The following is a 17,636-nucleotide window of genomic DNA, read 5'->3' as shown; positions in this document are numbered from 1 at the left end:
GGTGAGGACGCATTCATGTTGCCACTCCGCCGCCCCCACCCCTCCTCGAGGGGCAAATTTGGCTATTTAAGCCGGACAACGAGCCTCAACCCTTGTCACTTCCATTTTCACCCTCCCCACATCCGCGTCACCTCTCTCAATCAACTTCATGTTCGTCGGTAGCCATGGTCCGCCAGTGGATCACCACCTACAAGATGCATACTCTACAACATCGGACAGAGATCCAGCTAAGATGGAGGCACGACGTGCTACTCGCATTAGAGTTGGCTTGCCTCTGGACTCTCCGAAGCAGGAGGAGGCGTCGAAGTAGGGGGTCCAAACATGGAGATGAAGGGCGTGGAGATGGATGACGGGGAGGTGGAGGAAGGCGAGGCGGATTTGGCGCCTCCTGCAGCCGGATTTGCCATGAATGACGTGTTGGCCGATTCAAAGTGGCCCAAGAGGCAAGTCATCCTTAAGTCCATCCAGTCGAAGCTCGAGGTCACGACAAACCACAGCTACCTCCCGCAAAGTGCACACGGGCTCGAGGAACTCTTCGCGGACACTGAGTCCAACAAAGAGACGAAGCTGCAGCCCATGGCCAACGACCAGGAGGCCGGTCCGTGCCGGCGGTCATTAGCATCTCCAATGATGAGTACTTGGGTTTGATTGGTTTCTTCTATCTAAAAGTTTAGGGTTATGCAACGCTAAAAAACCGATCGTCTTTACCATTTGTCAAAGATCACCTACCTATACACGATCTACGAGATTACCTACGCTCTGATGAACAATAGAGAGTAAGATTTTGCAATTAATGTAGAATCATACTTTTTTATGCGAGAAAACTTTCGATCTATTTATTAATTTTTAAGATGGTATAAAAAATGATAAAAATAAAAATTGCATCTAGGTCTGTATGGCTGGAATTCGAGCCAGCTCGGCTTGACTCGCTCAAGCTCGTTTTGTTAATGAGCTAGCTCGACTCGAGTCGTTACTATAACGAGCTCAAATCTAAGTTAGCACGACTCGCATAGCTCGCGAGCTAGCTTGTTAAGCTCGTTACAGACATGCACATATAATCTTATGAATATGATGAAAAAAATTAGGATATAACATGTACATATTAAGCATGTACGTTGTTTACAAACAACTGTAAGTAATTAATTTATAATTTTCAATACCATCAACATGTCAAGAAGTCGATAACATGTACATGACCACAATAATCAACAAGTCACTAACATGCACATGACCACGATAATCAATAAGTTCATAACATGTACATGACCTGAGAGGTGGGCTTACGCGCCATCACCACATACGCGCGCCATTCATAAATAGAGGTGACAAGAGGGGAATTGAGAGACTGCTCTCTCGCTATTTCGCTAGGGACGGAAGGAGGGAAATCGTGGCGTGTGTCTCCTTGGCGGTTGGGCCTATAGTGTTATGTCGATGGGCCTTGTGTTGTCCCTATGCGACTGGTCTGGTATGCAACGTGGTGTTCGCTGGCTATTTTTTATACTGAACCTAACGATTTACACAAATGCTCGTGAACTCGGCTCATTTAAGTTAATCTATAAATGATCTAAAAATAAAGCTTGGCTCGGTTTGTTATTCTTCGAGTTCAAGTCAATTCGAACCGAGTCACGAGCTACTCGTTTAGCTCGCGAGCTTTGAGCTTTTTATCCGTGCCTACAGGTCCGTATACCATCTAATGTCGAGTAAGCAAACTTGTACTAAAGCCTCACATGCGAATCAATTTGAGGTTGAATGATTAATAGGACGGTGGTATTCCCAACCCACTATGGTTCGAATTCTAGCCTCGGTGTTCACGTTTTTCTGAATTTATTTTAGGTCTTCCAGCAACGTGTGGTCAACGGATACGGGAGAAGATTCCTGCCTACCACAAAGACATGTGTTTATAAAGATGTATGTATGTGTGTATGTATGTATGTATGTATGTATGTATGAGTGTTTACGTCTGCGAATCTGGATGTATTTTTTTAAGAAAATCTAAGGAAAAGCGCCTCACCAGAGCTTTCTCATGCGGCGGCTCGCATATCCCCATGCACATGCAAGAAACTTCTACACCGTGCTTACATCATCACATTAATTTTTTTTAAATTTTAAAAATGATTTATCTCACAGATTAATGATTTGATTGGAGATTCACCTTCATCGTTAGGTTCGCCTCGACAATACCTTCAAAATAAGATCCCATGTCGACATGTTTCATTGAATTTTTTCGTCGTTCCTAGTTGCCACATTTATATCATCATAGTTGTCATCATACGGGTGTACAATTGTCACAAAAATTATACGTAGTTACCGGGACAATAATTTTATTCTTTTTAAACATTGCAATGTTATGTGAAGATAAAAAATGGGTATTAAAGCACTAACAATAAGCAAGTAAATGCATGAAGCAACACAAATACAATGAATCAAGTTTTTTAGTGGAGTACATCAACATTTATAAACCTGATAATCAAGTTGATTTAATGTTAAATTATGTGACAAATAGTGTGATAAGTAAGTAATAGTAATCTGTCAAATACGACGTAACAAAAGTTATCGAAACTTGTCGACATAAGATCTAGTTTTAAAAATTTCGTCGCAAAAAAGCAGTGTAAAAAACGGATTATTAATTAAGATAACGATTTAGAAGATATATTTTTTTAAATACGAGAATAAAAAATATTTAATGATGTCATACTTGTGTAATGTTGCATGCATGCAAGAAATAGATGAAAGAAAACCCGCATGAAAAGCCTAATATGTGAGGCCGCTCTCTAGTGAAGTCTAATTTTTTATTGTTTCTAATGTTTCCGTATTACCATGATATATGATGAATAAACTGAAAGTGTTTTGAGAAAATACTAATTCTCAGCCTAGGAACTAGCAGATCCGTGTAAATACGCCTCATGCATTTCAAGCAGCCGACATGCCGCTCAGAGCAGGTGAAATCCCTCGAAGGAAAAAGAGCAACTGAAAAACTTACCGTGTCGGCGAGCATGGCAGCGTGGGCGCGGCTGCAAGCGATGTCGTGCGCCCACAGCTCATTGGCCTCCGCCACCACAAGAGGCTCGGAGAACCGCGCGCCGGTGCCGGCCTTGGCGGCGTTGCCATTAAGCCATAGCCTTGGTGCCTCCCTGGCCGTGGTCTTCACCACCGCCGTCTCCCTATCCGCCACCATCCGTTTCACCGGCGTTTGAGGCGACGGCTCGTTGATGAACTCCAGCGACGACTTCATCGACGACTCCGCGGAATCGTCGGTCGAGCTCTCAACCATCTCGATGAGCGCAGCCTCGTGAGCTGACAGCCGCTCGCCCGTCGCCGCCTCGACGATCTGCAGCCCGTCAACCTGCTGCTTCGGCTGCTGCCTCTGCGGCGGGAACGGTGCCCACGCCGAGTCCGCCGACGGCTGCTTGCCCGGGCCCGTCGGCGCAGTTCTCCCGTCGGACGTCGCCGGCGAATTAACGTTGCCGGTCTCGGCAAACGCAGGTGAAGGTGGTTGTGTCATCGTCACGCCGGATGCTACGGCGGGCGTATTATCCGGCGCAGGCGGGGAGCGCGGCGGGTGCGTCACCATCGACGGTGCCGGCGTGAGAGGTTGGCAGCGGGCGCTGGCCTTCCGCTCCTTCTTCTTGCTGCGGAAGCAGGAGCGGATGGATGGGAGCCGCGCCTTCCTGTGCTTCTTCTTCTTGTTCTCCGCGGCGCTGCCCATGGAATAGACGAAGAATGACGGCTCCTGGCCTTGCTGCTCGGTGCCGATGTCCGCCGATACCCTGGACGGCGCCGTCCGGTTCCGGCTGTGACTGCGGCTGCGGCTGCGTCCACGGCCCCGGCCGGGGCACCGGAATAGGGACCTCAGCGGGTTGAAGCAGCAGGGCGTGGAGGGCTTGCCCCCGCCGCCGCCGGCGCACTTGCAGCACCGGTTGCGGCGGCGGGACGACGACCGGCCTCGAGGCGTCGTCGACATGTCTGGTGATTAGGATGTTAGGCACCGGCCGGAGATCGCACCTCTCTCCTGTCGTAGTTGTGCTTGTTCGTTGCGTTGTATAGGCTGGAGCCGGCCGGATTTTGTTACGCGCGCACGGCCATGCATGGAGGCATGAATTACGTGCAGTGCACTATACCTGACCGCCTAGCTGTGCAGCCATCATCGTGTCTGTTACATGATGCGTGGTGAGCTCGTTTGAGGACATGGCGCTTAATCGTCTGCACGATTTGTGATTAGTTCCGCTGATTACTCTGGGGAAGTCAAACTCAGGCAACTTAGCATTTTTCTTTTCTTTTGAGGATCCTTCTGTAAGCTTAGCTAGCTAGCTGTAAAATGTGGATTATAATTTGGGCCGACGCTACAACGTTAGAGCATCTCCAACAGGCGTGCTTCGCGCCGCGCCTAAAAAACGAGTTTGCCGCGCGTTGGTCGCCTGGTTTTGCGCGTCGCGCAGCGCTGACTCCAGCAGTAGCTATAGGGCGTGTTTGGTTCCCTGTGTAGTTTTAGGCTGCATTGCATGGAGGATGCTGGGTGAGTGTGGCCTGGCTGGACTGATGCAACGATGAACCGAGATAGTGTTTGGCAAACTTTGCATGATATGGATGTATGAGGTGACCTCCAGATGGTGCAGATGGTGCTGGACGAGGACGGCGGCCGCGCTTGGACAAGGGTGCCACCGGCGTTTAAGGAGGACGACCGAGGAATGCGACGCTTGGAGATGGCGCGGCGGCGACTCCAGATGACGGGATCTGGCCTGTGACAGCGCAAGGCGCCGGGATCTAGCGTGTGTCCGCGCGAGGCGGCAAGATCCGGCGTGCGGCGGCTTGGCGAGGGCGACGGCGCTCGGTGGAGGACGGCGGCGGCGGAGCTCGGTGGAGGACGGCGACGGAGCTCGGTGGAGGACGGCGGCGGCGGAGCTCGGTGGAGGACGGCGACGGAGCTCGGTGGAGGACGGCGGCGGCGGAGCTCGATGGAGGAGGAACAAGGACGGCGGCGGCTATGGGAAAAGTTGGGAAAAGGAAGGAAAGTGCGAGGTAACGACCTGCACGCGAGCTACGCAGAAAACTTGCGTTTCCCTCAGCCTGGCTGTGAGGCCTACTTTTGCATCCAGCGGGCCAGGCTCAAAAGACCACGCAGTGTACCAAACATCTAATTTTTGTATGGTGGATGCGAGCCACATGCAGTGCAGGGAACCAAACACCCTCTATAAAATGCAGCGCGCGCGCTCCGCTCCAGCAGCGCGCAAAAATGCAGCGCGCGCCGCTGCAGCAACGCCCAAAATGCAATGTGAAACATTCATCAAAATGCAATAAAAGTCATCCCCACAAGTTCATCCAACCAAGTTCAAAATGCAAACCAAGTTCAAAATACAAGTTCATCCAACAAAGTTGAAGACATATAACACATCAATCATCTTCCTCGTCGTCTTCCTCTTCTTCCGAAGACGATTCTTCCGCCTTCGAAGATGAATCTTCCTCCCTAACCTCATCACGCACCGCATCACGTGTAGCTCCGACGGTCTTGGCAAGATCTTCAACGGCACTTTCATGGGTATGTGTGTGAGGCACATCGAAAGACATTCCACCCATGGACGGAGGTGCACCCATGCTGCCCATGAGAGAAGCAAAACTCATGCCACCCATGCCTCCCATAGCGTTGGAGGGTGCTCCAAAGCCACCCATGGCGCCGAAGCCACCGCCACCCATGCCGCCAAGGACACCGCCACCCATGGCTCCCATGGCGCCGAGGCCCATGCCTCCCATGGCGCCGAGCCCACCGCCACCCATGCCGCCAAGGCCACCGCCACCCATGCCGCCAAGGCCACCGCCACCCATTGTGCGGATCATGGCTCTTTTTTGAATCAACACTTCTTCACGGGCAAGGTTGACATATTCCTTTTGCGCATCATTGAACAAAGATGTGTCCAAGAAGAACTGCCGGAGCACTGCAACCTTCTTCTTCGGCTTCGAGCTGCCGGAGCCGTCCGTCGTCTTCTTCTTCGCGGATGTTTTTCCTTTCTTCTGCTCCAACGGTGCGGCGGCGGCACGGGACGGCGCCGGCGCGACGCCACCCGTCGGTGTGGTCATCCGCGGCGACAAGAAGAGGCTGCGCGCGAGGCCGACGGTCGGCGGAGCTCTGGCGGCGGCGGCGGCGCCAGCGCCAACGGCGGCCGCGCTAGGGTTTTCGGCGGCGGCGGGGGGGTTGCGGCTGTACAACGGGGTCAGCGGGGCGCCGGTGTGCGTGTCCATGGTGGCAGGGGCACTGGCGCGCGGCGCGCGCGGGAGAAAGGAGGAAGAAAGGGAGGGTTCGCGCGCGCGCTCGAGTCTGCCGCGCGCCGAAGTGAACGCCCGAAATACGCAGCGCGGGATGGGGCTATGACCAGCGCGCCCAAATCGTTTTAGCGCGCGAGCGGTTTTAGCGCGCCCGCTGGATCTGTCCGCAGCGTTGCGCGCGCACTATATTAGCCTTTTTTGCCGCGCGGCGCTGGTATAGCGCGGCTGTTGGAGATGCTCTTAACCGAATGATCCTGGGCAAGGAGCCTCAAAGAAAAAGAAAAAAAGACTGATGTGGCCGTCAGGGCAACTGTGAGCAGGCTGTCCGTGTCTACTACGTCACTGATACTGATGTAGCCAGCACACGGCAGCTCATAGATACAGCCAAGTGACCCGAGAATGGATTTTGGAGTCTGGGTGTATTGGAGGACCTTATTTTAAATATTAGAAAAAACACATTTAAAGTTTTAAAAAATTCCAAAAAGAATTAAAATTGATCGTATAGATGTATATTACATATGTGAAAAAAAATCATGATGAAATAAGTAAACATGTGAGATATATAAAAATGACAAAATTATGATTTCCAAATAGCGAACAATACATGCACTATTTATCTTTTCAAAATTACGATTTTACCATTTTTGTGTAACTCACATGGTTACTTATTTCAGCATATAAAAAAGCACATGTGTAATATACATCCATATAAACATGTTGATTTATTTTCAAAATTTTCTAAAACATAAAAATAGCATTTTGGCACTATTCAAAATATAGTGCTCCAATGCACCCGTGCTCCAAAATGACCTTTTGCAAGTGATCCATACTACTTCCTTAGTTCATTCTTGAGTTCCACATGGAGCAAGATTTTAGGCCTCTTTCTATACATGAAAGGAAACTACGTTTCAAATTAAAATCAAGATCTTTAGGTCACGCAGTGCTTCTCAAAATTAAATTTCGACAGCGTAGTCGAGTCATGTGGCTGAAGGTAGGTGATGCCAACACCAGTTTTTTTGAAAGGAAGGCAAACTCTCGGCACAACCGCAACATGATTCACGTCGTGCATGGACTGGGGGGAACAGTTTCAAGCACACATGCAATGAAAGGGGTCGCTCACACACACTTCTCGAAGATTTTTGGCTCCCTACGGCCAACATCAACTGCCTTAAGAATTGGACCTTGATCATGTCGACGTGTGTGATATTGAAGATGTTTTCACCCTAGATGAGATTAAGCATGCAACTGATGACATGCCAACGGGGAAGGCACCAGGCCCGGATGGTTTCTCCGACGATTTCTTTAGAGCTTGCTGGGGAACAATCAAAATAGATGTTGTGGCTGCACTTCAACAGCTGCACCGTATGGACGACAAAGGGATGATGCGCGTCAACATGGCCTTGATTGTGTTGATCCCAAGAAGCCCGGCGCCGACACTTTGCAAGAATTGAGGCCAATTTCTCTCTTGCACAACTTGATAAAGTTATTTTAAAGATTTTAACGCGTTGAGCGTGTCCAAAAATGAATGATCTAGTTAACCATTGTCAAAGTGCATTTATTAAAAATCGAAGCATTCAAGAATACTTTCTGTACGTCCAGAACACTATGCGTCACCTTCACAAGGTTAAGAAGTCGACTGTCCTGCTTAAATTAGACATTGTCAAGGCTTTTGATTTTGTCTCTTGAACGTACATACTAGACATGCTTGAGGCAAGAGGGTTTGGTGTCCGCTAGCGTGAGTGGATCCCCATGCTGTTGCATACGTCCTTTTCGTGCATACTGATAAACGGCCAACAGTCTGATTCCGTCCACCATCAGATGGGACTGAGACAAGGGGATCCCATCTCCCCCTTTCTTTTTATCCTTACAATGGAATCATTACAGCGGATGTTAGAGCTTGCCGCAAACTGCGGCGTGCTGTCCAAGCTGTCAGGGAGAAGAAAGCTTACGAGGTGCTCTTTTTACACGGATGACGTGGAACTTTTCATGAACCCAAAAGAAAGTGAGACGCGAATGGTTAAGCGCGTGCTTGACTGTTTCGGGTCGGCGACTAAGCTGGGAACGAACCATGGCAAGAGCTGTGCCTTTCCCAGTAGGTGCGTTGGACTGGACTTAGCAACCATTCTAGCTCCTCACGGCATCATGGTCAGAACGCTCTCAACCAGTTACCTCGGACTCCCGTTGTCCGTGAAAAGTCTCACCAAAGCGGAGATCGACCCTTCCTGCTGAAGTTTGGTAACAGGTCGACATGCTGGAAGGGAAAACTCATGGCTAAAAGTGGGCGATTTGTTCTCCTAAAAGCCAATCTGATTCCGTTGGTAATTTACTCAATGACAGTGTTTAAGTTTCCAGTTTGGGCACACAAGCAATTGGTCAAGACCGCGAGAGCGTGGCTATGGGCTGGATCGGATTCATGCACGGGAGGTCAGTGCAGAGTGGGATGGAGGCAAATCTGTAGGCCAAAACACCTTGGAGGGTTGGGAGTCATGAACCCGAATTCCTTCGGCGACGACCTTCCCTCCGATGGTTGTGGCTAGCCTGGTGCGAACTTGACCACCCGTGGGTAAGAACTTTGATTCCGCGCGACACAAAGGAGCTCTCCTTTTTCTCGATGGCAACTAACATCATAATTGGAAATGGGAAGATTGCAAAATTTTGGCATGATAGATGGCTGCATGGACAATGCCCCAAGTTGATTGTAGCTACCCTGTTTAGCGTCTCAGTGCGTAAGAACAAATCAGTCCAGGAAGTGTTACATAGGGAGATGTGGCTGGCTGATCTGGCGCACGGACTAACAAAGGAAATGACCACGGAGTTGGCAAATTTGGCAACCCTACTGGATGGCACAACGCTTACGACCGGACAACCGGACGCGATCAGCTGGAGATTCTCCGCTAACTGTAAGTATAGCGCAAGCTCGACGTACATGCTCCAGTTCGAGGGATCAACGTTGATGGATGACTTCACGTCGATATGGTCTGCGTGGGCCCCAAGCAATTTTCATTTCTTCGTTTGGACAACAATGCTTGGGAAAATTATGACGGCAGATGCATTGCTATGGAGAGGATGCGAAAATGAGTACTTCTTCTGGTTCTGTGAGCGGAGTATTGAAACACCATTGCATCTGTTCGCAGAATGTCCATGGTCAAGGAGGATATGGGTCTCCCGTCACTGCAACCTCTATCGTGGGACGACCAACCTAGCTTCAAAGCATGGATGAAAAAGTGTGTCTCCAACGCGATGCGGGGAAAAGGAAAGGAATGCTTTCTCTCATGCACCTCTTGATCTGGGAACTTTGGCGTGAACGGAATAGGCGCATATTCTAGAAGGAGCACATGCATCAAACCGCACTCTTATGTGAAATCAGAGAGGAGATCTACTTGTGGAATATGGCTGGAGCTGGAATCCCGTTTGATCGATGTTGAGGCCACGTGTATTTTTATTTTTATTTTCTTTCCTTTGCACCAACTTCTTCCTTGGTGCTTGCCCACCTCGGGCTCTTGTAATTCGTTTTTTTCTTTGATCAATGAATTTGGTAGGCAAACTACCAACATTCTAAAAAAACTAATTCCTTAGTTAATTTTGTAAGATGTTTCAGATCAGAAATTGCTTTTACACGCCGAGCTCCATGGGGCCTTTAAATGCAGAATTTAAAATTTATGAAAATTCATATTTTTTACATTTCAATTTTTTGAAAAAAATACAGAGATAGATGAAGGCCTAGTACACAAGTGTGTAAATTTTGGTGACGAAATAAGTTAAAATGAGGGATGTGAAGAAGACAAATCTAGGGCTTTTTAACATACGATACTATTCATTTTCCGAGACCACGAATTTGTCTTTTTTGTATAGATCGTATTTCAATGTATTTCATTTTAAAATTTTACACACATATGCACCACATACTTGTTTACTTGTACATTTATTTCAGATTTTTTAAAACTGAAATTTTTGCAATTTGAATTTTCCAAAAAAAGGCCTCCATGGAGGCCGAGAGCCATACGTCCGTTCGCATTTCGGGCAGCTCATCGTCTTTTAAAAGTGAACAAAGTGAGTAGTAAAATCGAAAGATCACCACTTTATGATTCATCACATTTGACACCGCCTCAAGTTTCTAACCGTGGTAAAAACACTGATGATAGATGCTAATCGTTTGGATGATGTCACTAATGATGGTCCACTCGTCAGGCTGAGTTGGCTAGAGGAAATCTGCCATGAAGGCAAATTGATTGTTGAGTTCCACGTGTGAGGTCGAGTTAAAAAGTCGAATAACATATTTCTCTCCTCTTTATCTCCTACCTCTTCACTGACGGACATGTCGGGTCGCATGGCTACGATGGACGGCATTCGAGGAGGTTGCGCCCAGTCTCGAGCCGTCCCTAGCCGGATTCGATGACTCCTGCGATGAGTGACGGAGTCTTGGATCAGGGGGTGCTCATCACGTCAGTTACTGGTCCTTTGGGCTGTGACGAAGGGCCTTCTAAACCCATCATCTAGAGGGCCTCGTTCATCAGATCCGAAGACGAGTGAAGGAATGCTCTAAAAAATTTGTGCCTACTCCAAGATCTTGAGTTAGTCCACGATGCACTTGCTCCTATATTCAACTGACCTATGTGTAAACCCTAGGTACCCCGGTATCTATAAAAACCGAGATACCGGGGTCGTAGAGGACACATACATTCTTATATGTTCTCATGTTAGCTCACATGTAATTTCGTATGGCATCCACTATTAATACAACAAAGCATGACGTAGGGTTTTACCTCTTCGAGAGGGTTCGAACCTAGGTAAAACCTCGGTGTCCCTTGTGTCATGTTACTTCCTAGCCTATGCTACCAGATCGGTACCCTTACCCGAGATTTGCCAGATTTGACTCCATCATTGGTGGCCCATGCATGTCCATTTGTGTAGTCGAAGCGACTCAATGGCACCACAAGTTGATGACCACATCAGCAACAACACGGTCCTTGACTCCGTGACAGCACACCTTCCCTTGCAACGGCACCAGAAGAATGCTGCTAGCACTCTCCGGCAATCGAAACTAGAAGAATGTTGTTGACGGCCCACCAGCGCGTGGGATCGTAGCAGTTTTCGAGGGTAGAGTATTCAACCCAAATTTGTTGATACGCCTATAGGAGGTGAGAGGATACTCTCAAGTATTAGCAGCTGAACGTGTCAGATTCAATCACACCTGAAATATTAGTATCTGCAAGCAAAGTAGTAACAACAAAGTAGTATGATAACAACGGTGTCAGAAACGATCTGTTGACACGGCAGACTATTTCTAACGATTGTATCAATGGCGCCAAGTTGCCCGTTGACGGAAATTGTCTGTTCCCGTCAACGACCAGCGATCAAGATTGTAGAAGGTAGCAACAGTGTAACGAGTAATAGCAGCGACAAGGAACAACAGTAGTGACAACAGTAGCAAGGAGCAATAGTAGCAAGCGACAGTAGTAGCAACAGTAGCAGCAGAGCAAGACAAGTAACAGCAGCAGAGCAAGACAAGTAACAACAACAGTATGACAAACTCGTAGGCAATGGGTCGGTGATTTGTTTGGATGATATTCATCATGCAACAGTTATAACACAGAGAGATATGTGGCTAGCTCCCGTTCGTCAATGTGATATAGGCATGCATTCCGTGTGTCGTCATACGTGCTTAGGGAAAAGAACTTAAATGACATCTATTGTCCATCCCTCCCGTGGCAGCGGGGTCCAAAAGGAAACTACGGGATATTAAGGTTATCCTTTTAATAAAGAACCGGACCAATGCATTAGCACTTGGTGAACACATGAACTCCTCAAACTATGGTCATCACCGGGAGTGGTTCCGGTCAATGTCACTCAGGGGTTGCCGGATCATAACACATAGTAGATAACTACAACTTGCAAGATCGGATCTAAAACACACATATATTGGTGACAACATAATAATTTCAGATCTGAAATCATGGCACTCGGGCCCTAGTGACAAGCATTAAGCATGGCAAAGTAGTAGCAACATCAATCTCAGAACATAGTGGATACTAGGGATCAATCCCCATCAAAACTAACTCGATTACATGATAGATCTCATCCTACTCATCACCGCCCAGCGAGCCTACGAATAGATTACTCACGGACGATGAAGAGCTTCATGGAATTGGAGAGGGAAGAAGGTTGATGATGACGATGGCGACGATTTCCCCTCTCCGGAGCCCAAAACGGACTCTAGATCTGCCTCCAGATGAAGAACAGGATGTGGCGGCGCCTCCCTATCACAAACGCGACGATTTTTTTTATTTTCTGGGACGAAAGTGAACTTATAGAGCTGAGATTGGGGGCGGCAGAGCCATGTGGGCCCCACAAGCTTGCCCACCGCCACGAGGGGGGTGGCGGAGGCAGGGCTTGTGGCCCACTGGCCCACCCCCTGAGGTGGATCTTGGCGCAGATATTTTTCTTATTTTCCAAAAATGCTCCCCATAAAATTTCAGGACGTTTGGAGAACTTTGAGTTCTGCACAAAAACAACACCAAGGCAATTCTGCTGAAAACAGCGTCAGTCCAGGTTAGTTCCATTCAAATCATGCAAATTAGAGTCCAAAACAAGGGCAAAAGAGTTTGGAAAAGTAGATACGATGGAGACGTATCAACTCCCCCAAGCTTAAAACCTTGCTGTCCTCAAGCAACTCAGTTGACAAACTGAGAGAGAAAGAAAAACTTTGACAAACTCTGTTTGATCTTGTTGTTGCAACTATGTCTAACTCATAACCAGAATTTCAGCAAGATCACAAGTTAACCACATAAGCAAGTGACACAAAGGTCTCACGGTAAACTAATATCAATGGCATAATCAGCTAACGAGCAAATAATAATGAGTTTCGAATACCAACACTTGAATCAAAACAAGCATGAAGCAATATGAATAGGTGGTATCTCGCTAGCTCTTTCTGAGACCGCAAAACATAAATGCACAACACGGGGACATGCATACATGACCCGACAAAGCAGGTGTCGGTCACGAGCGAATGTAGACGAGTTGTAGCAAGCTATAAGGACTCCATTACATCGCGTGACATTTCCCCAACGGGGACAGACACATCAGCTAAGAAGGACACTTGCCGGTCAACCAATGTGTCCGGAGCAGTAGCGAACTACCATGGCTCGTTGGATCACAAAGGGGCATTTCCCTGTAAGGAATGCTACTAAAGCCTACGGCTAGGTAATCGAACCCCGTACATATCAAGTACAACACACGTACGCATGGCATACCGATATGTATAGATACATCGATGGTCTCACAACATAACCATAAACATACAAACTTTATTTAGAAGGCTCGGAAGAGCCACACACATAATATTACAAAGTAGGGGTCTCACGACCCATCATCACAAGTCATACACACAATTCTTACAAACCAGCGAAAGAGTAAAGCTGTCTGAGTACAGACAGATGGAAAGATAAAGGCACATGGCCTGACTATCTATAGACCCACCCTAGGGCCAGACCGTAGCTCGGATACCAGCTACTCGTCGTCGTCGATGTCTAGGTAGAACCCTCCATTAGGGTCATTAACAACCTCCACAACAAATTATTAAGCAAACGTGAGTACAGAGGTACTCAGCAAGACTTTAGGATAAGCTATCTACTCATGCAATGTATCAATAAGGAATTGTGGGGTTTCATGCGGAAAGCCAACACTTGACTCGTGGCTAGACAACTTGCATTTTTAAATAATTTTGACAACTTGATTTCTCGCACACGAGTCCACTAACACCACAACAATACTCCATCGTGGAATCATTCCGTCTCCATACGGAAATGCCGTCCACGACACTCACGCTTATTTTGACAATTTTATGAGTAGCCATTAAAGTTATCTATGAACAACATATGTCTCCAAGTAGTCCATATCCGCGGACGCGGCTATTCGAATAGATCATAACCCTGCAGGGGTGTACTTCTTCACACACACTCTCGCCACTTATCGCCATGTGCACGTCATGCACCTCGACAACCTTCAAGAAGAAGCCCAACGAGGGAGTCGGCCACGACCGTTTACCACGCTAATACTTAGTCCAGGTCTATCGCCTATCTGAGGGTAACTCGCACGGAAGTCCGGCCGAGGTTTCTGCCACGGCCCCAAACGATGTGCGCAGGGTTCCCAAGCCCACCATCCGGGTTCCACTTGGTACACCGTGTCACTGCCTACCACATCACAGCCCACCTCTCAGGTCAGCGCTATGCACGGTCTCCAGCATGACTATAAACACCAGAAACTACTTGCAACTCCTGGACCGAGTACTAAGCGATTAATAAGTCGAGAGGGTCAATTAAGTATCCCAACATGTGGTAGTATCTAGTCCTGGATTACATACACGGAACTCAGTTCCTAAGGGCGGTTCCAATGAAACAACCCGCCATGTACTCCTACATAGCCTTTCGCCGGTACCTTTACCAAATCAGGTTCAACACACAACCTTTACTTACTGAACACATTCCCACAATTCTGTTCATCACCCAGATGACAGACCATACACAACTCTAAGCATAGCATGCATAGTAGGATAAGGCACATCATGGCTCAAGCATCTACCAGGTATGCTAGGTTGCAAGGTTCAGCTATTTACTGTGACAAAGACAGGTCATGCAAAGGAAGTGGGTTCAGCTAACGTGGCAAAAGCATTTGAAGCATTTGATCCTAATGCAATAAGTAAGTGCAGGAGCGAGAACATGGGATTTATCGGGATGATCAAAATGGTTGCTTGCCTTGTTGCTCAGCAGAGGGACAATATCCGTCAGTCGCATATTCGGTGGAATCCGGAGGAGCGGGGCCTACCGGTAAAAACAATATCAATCAATAAGAATCATATGCAACAAGATAATGCATGAGCATGGCATGAAGATGAAAGGTGACAGGCTAATGTAGCTATCATTTATTAAGTTTGAAGTTGATTTGAATCAAGATTCAAACATCACTTCAAACAAGGTATTTTTAGATACCCTTTTAATTGATTCGACCTGATGCTCAGGTCATCTTGTTTTAACATGCATGGGAATGACATGTTAAGTTGCTGGTTGTGATTGAGCATTGTTTGGTCATGGCATTTGAAGTGGAATTCAAATGGATTTCAAATTCCAAATCTATATTACTTAATATGGTTATCCTAATCATCATTTAATCTGTTTGGTGATGTTAACATTTTAAAACATGTTTGAAAATATCAAAATCAGATTCCTTGGATTTTTCTGATACTTCTTCATATATAAATTATTTCCATTGGAGTTACAGATTATTTTCTATGATATTTAGAAGTTTTCGGCATTTTCTGGAATTCTTTTAAATCAGAAAACTCTTTACTGCATCAACATGATATCAGTAGGTCCAACTGGCCGTTGAAAGTCAAACCTGACCAGTGGGACCCACTGGTCAGTGACTCTGGCCAGTTTTAGATTAAGTTTAAACTTAATTAGCTAATTAACAAAGCTAGACCCACATGTGAGTGACTGGTTAAATTAATTTAATTAGGTTTATTTTATTTTTATTAATACTAATTAACCAGAGGCTGGCCCCACCTGTCATAGACTCAGGGGGTCAGATCCACCGGCGGCGAGGTCGTCCTCGCTGGCGGTGAGCCTCCGGCGACCACCACAACGGTGGAGGGGCTCGGAAACACGGCACAGGCGGCCAAACTATGCGCGGAGTGCACCAGAAGAACGACACGTCTCCCGCAGGTTCATTTTTGCACCTAGCCGGGGCTGATCTGGCCGGAGATGCCGCCGGCGACGAGCTTGGCGGCGGCCGAAGCTCGGGCGTCATCGGGGTCATCGAAACAGGGGGCTTCACGCGCGGGGCTAGGCTCCTATGGCATCTACACGACGCCCTGAAGCCACTCGTGGCCTCAGATGGACGAGCCGTTCACCGGAGGGCTACCGGCGACGAGCTCCCGCGGTGGATCTCGTCGGGCTCCGGTGAAATCAAGGCTAGAGGAAGAGATCGAAGGGGGAAACATGGGGGAAATCTTGCTAGGCTCACGGGGAGTGCAGTGGTAGCGCTAGCTTGCTCGGGGACGACCTGCAGAGAGAGAACGCCGGCGGCGAACTTCGGTGACCCGAGGAAGATGACTGCGTCTCCTCGATTCACCGCGTCTCGGCATCGAGCTAGTGGCTTGGAAGCTTCAGGGGACCCTAGCGGTTCTTGTGTGCGGCTCAGGAGGGAAGGAGGTAGGCTAGAACGACGGCGAGCTCGAGCTCTGCTCGGGCTCCAATGGCGGCCGAGAGGAGAGGTAGCAGGGGGAAGATTCAGGAGAGGATGAGCTCGGGCATGCCTCGGGAGGGTTATCCCCTCGCGTGCCAGCACGAAGCGGCGGCCAGGCAGGCGCACAGGTGCATGGCCGCGCCGGAGTACGCGGCGGCCACCTCCTGCTGCCCACTGGCGGGGAGGAAGACGACAGAGGGGAAGCTGAGCTGGGCGAGGTGAGCGACAGGTAATCTTTTCCTATTTTTTTTTCTATTTTTCTTTCTATTTTGAAACTGAATTGATTTGCCATTTATTTTGGCTCCAAAATTAGTTCAAAAATTATTTTTAACACACTGAAATACTAGTTGGAATACCTCGAACCATTACTGAAGTTTTCAACATTTTTGGAAACTTTGAAATATTTGAAATCAAATATATAATTGATTTCAGTAGCTTTTAACTTCATTTAGAAATACCAAAAGCATTTTGAAAATATGTTTCACTTCTAATATCTTGTTTTCAACAGTTATCAGAAAAGTTGAACTTTTCTTGAGGCCATTTTGGGTTCATTGATTTTAAAAAGATTTGAATTTTCCTTGAATTAGAAGTGGCTAGGGTTTTTGGGGTTTTGTTTCACCACTTGCGTTGAATTTGTTTCAAGTTCTTGAATGCAATGAATGTAAACATGAGCACAATGCTAAACCTAGTTAGGGATCCAGGGATGTGACATCAACCATGGGAGGATTCTTCCTCGGATAAAAGTTGAAGCTTTGAACGAAAATATTGGTGAGGAGGAGGTATTGTGAGCACTTATCTGCAACGAATGCAGTAAAACCTGAGTTCTCCACCAAGTAATAAAAGTCTTCATAAAGCCCAGCGGCGCGCAAGAATTCATCACTTGGCCACTCGCACGCTTGAACTTCTATGACTCGAGGGACTACGTACTTGGGGTGGTTCTTCTCATCCTCCTTGGGGTTACGGCTTGAAGAGCCTCTCAAGGACCTCCTCATCTTTTCCTTTTTCTAGCTCTGAAAAATTCTCAAATTTTTAGAGACTTCGAAAGAAAAGTGAATAAAGATTAACCCAACTTGTAGCAACTACTCCCACTAGTGCCTACAGACCGTATCATGCGCTAAAACTACTTGGGACCAGCTAAA

General features: G+C 47.6%; 1 protein-coding gene across 1 annotated transcript; it reads right to left on the bottom strand.

Annotated features, from left to right (window-relative positions):
• Positions 1-2,774: 2,774 nt before the first annotated feature.
• On the bottom strand, positions 2,775-4,029 carry LOC123448833. Its single transcript, XM_045125854.1, has one exon. It carries the CDS (start codon positions 3,959-3,961, stop codon positions 2,813-2,815), a length of 1,149 nt encoding a protein of 382 aa, XP_044981789.1. The 5' UTR covers positions 3,962-4,029; the 3' UTR covers positions 2,775-2,812.
• Between the last annotated feature and the right edge of the window lie 13,607 nt (positions 4,030-17,636).

The sequence above is a fragment of the Hordeum vulgare genome, chromosome 4H (assembly GCF_904849725.1).
Source record: "Hordeum vulgare subsp. vulgare chromosome 4H, MorexV3_pseudomolecules_assembly, whole genome shotgun sequence".
In the NCBI taxonomy this organism is placed as follows: Eukaryota; Viridiplantae; Streptophyta; class Magnoliopsida; order Poales; family Poaceae; genus Hordeum; species Hordeum vulgare.
Note: the sequence above shows the minus strand (reverse complement) of the source record. Positions and strands in the feature narration are given on the sequence as shown.

Excerpts from the sequence above, each read along its gene's own strand:
- LOC123448833 (XM_045125854.1), bottom strand. The coding sequence starts at position 3,961 with ATGTCGACGACGCCTCGAGGCCGGTCGTCGTCCCGCCGCCGCAACCGG.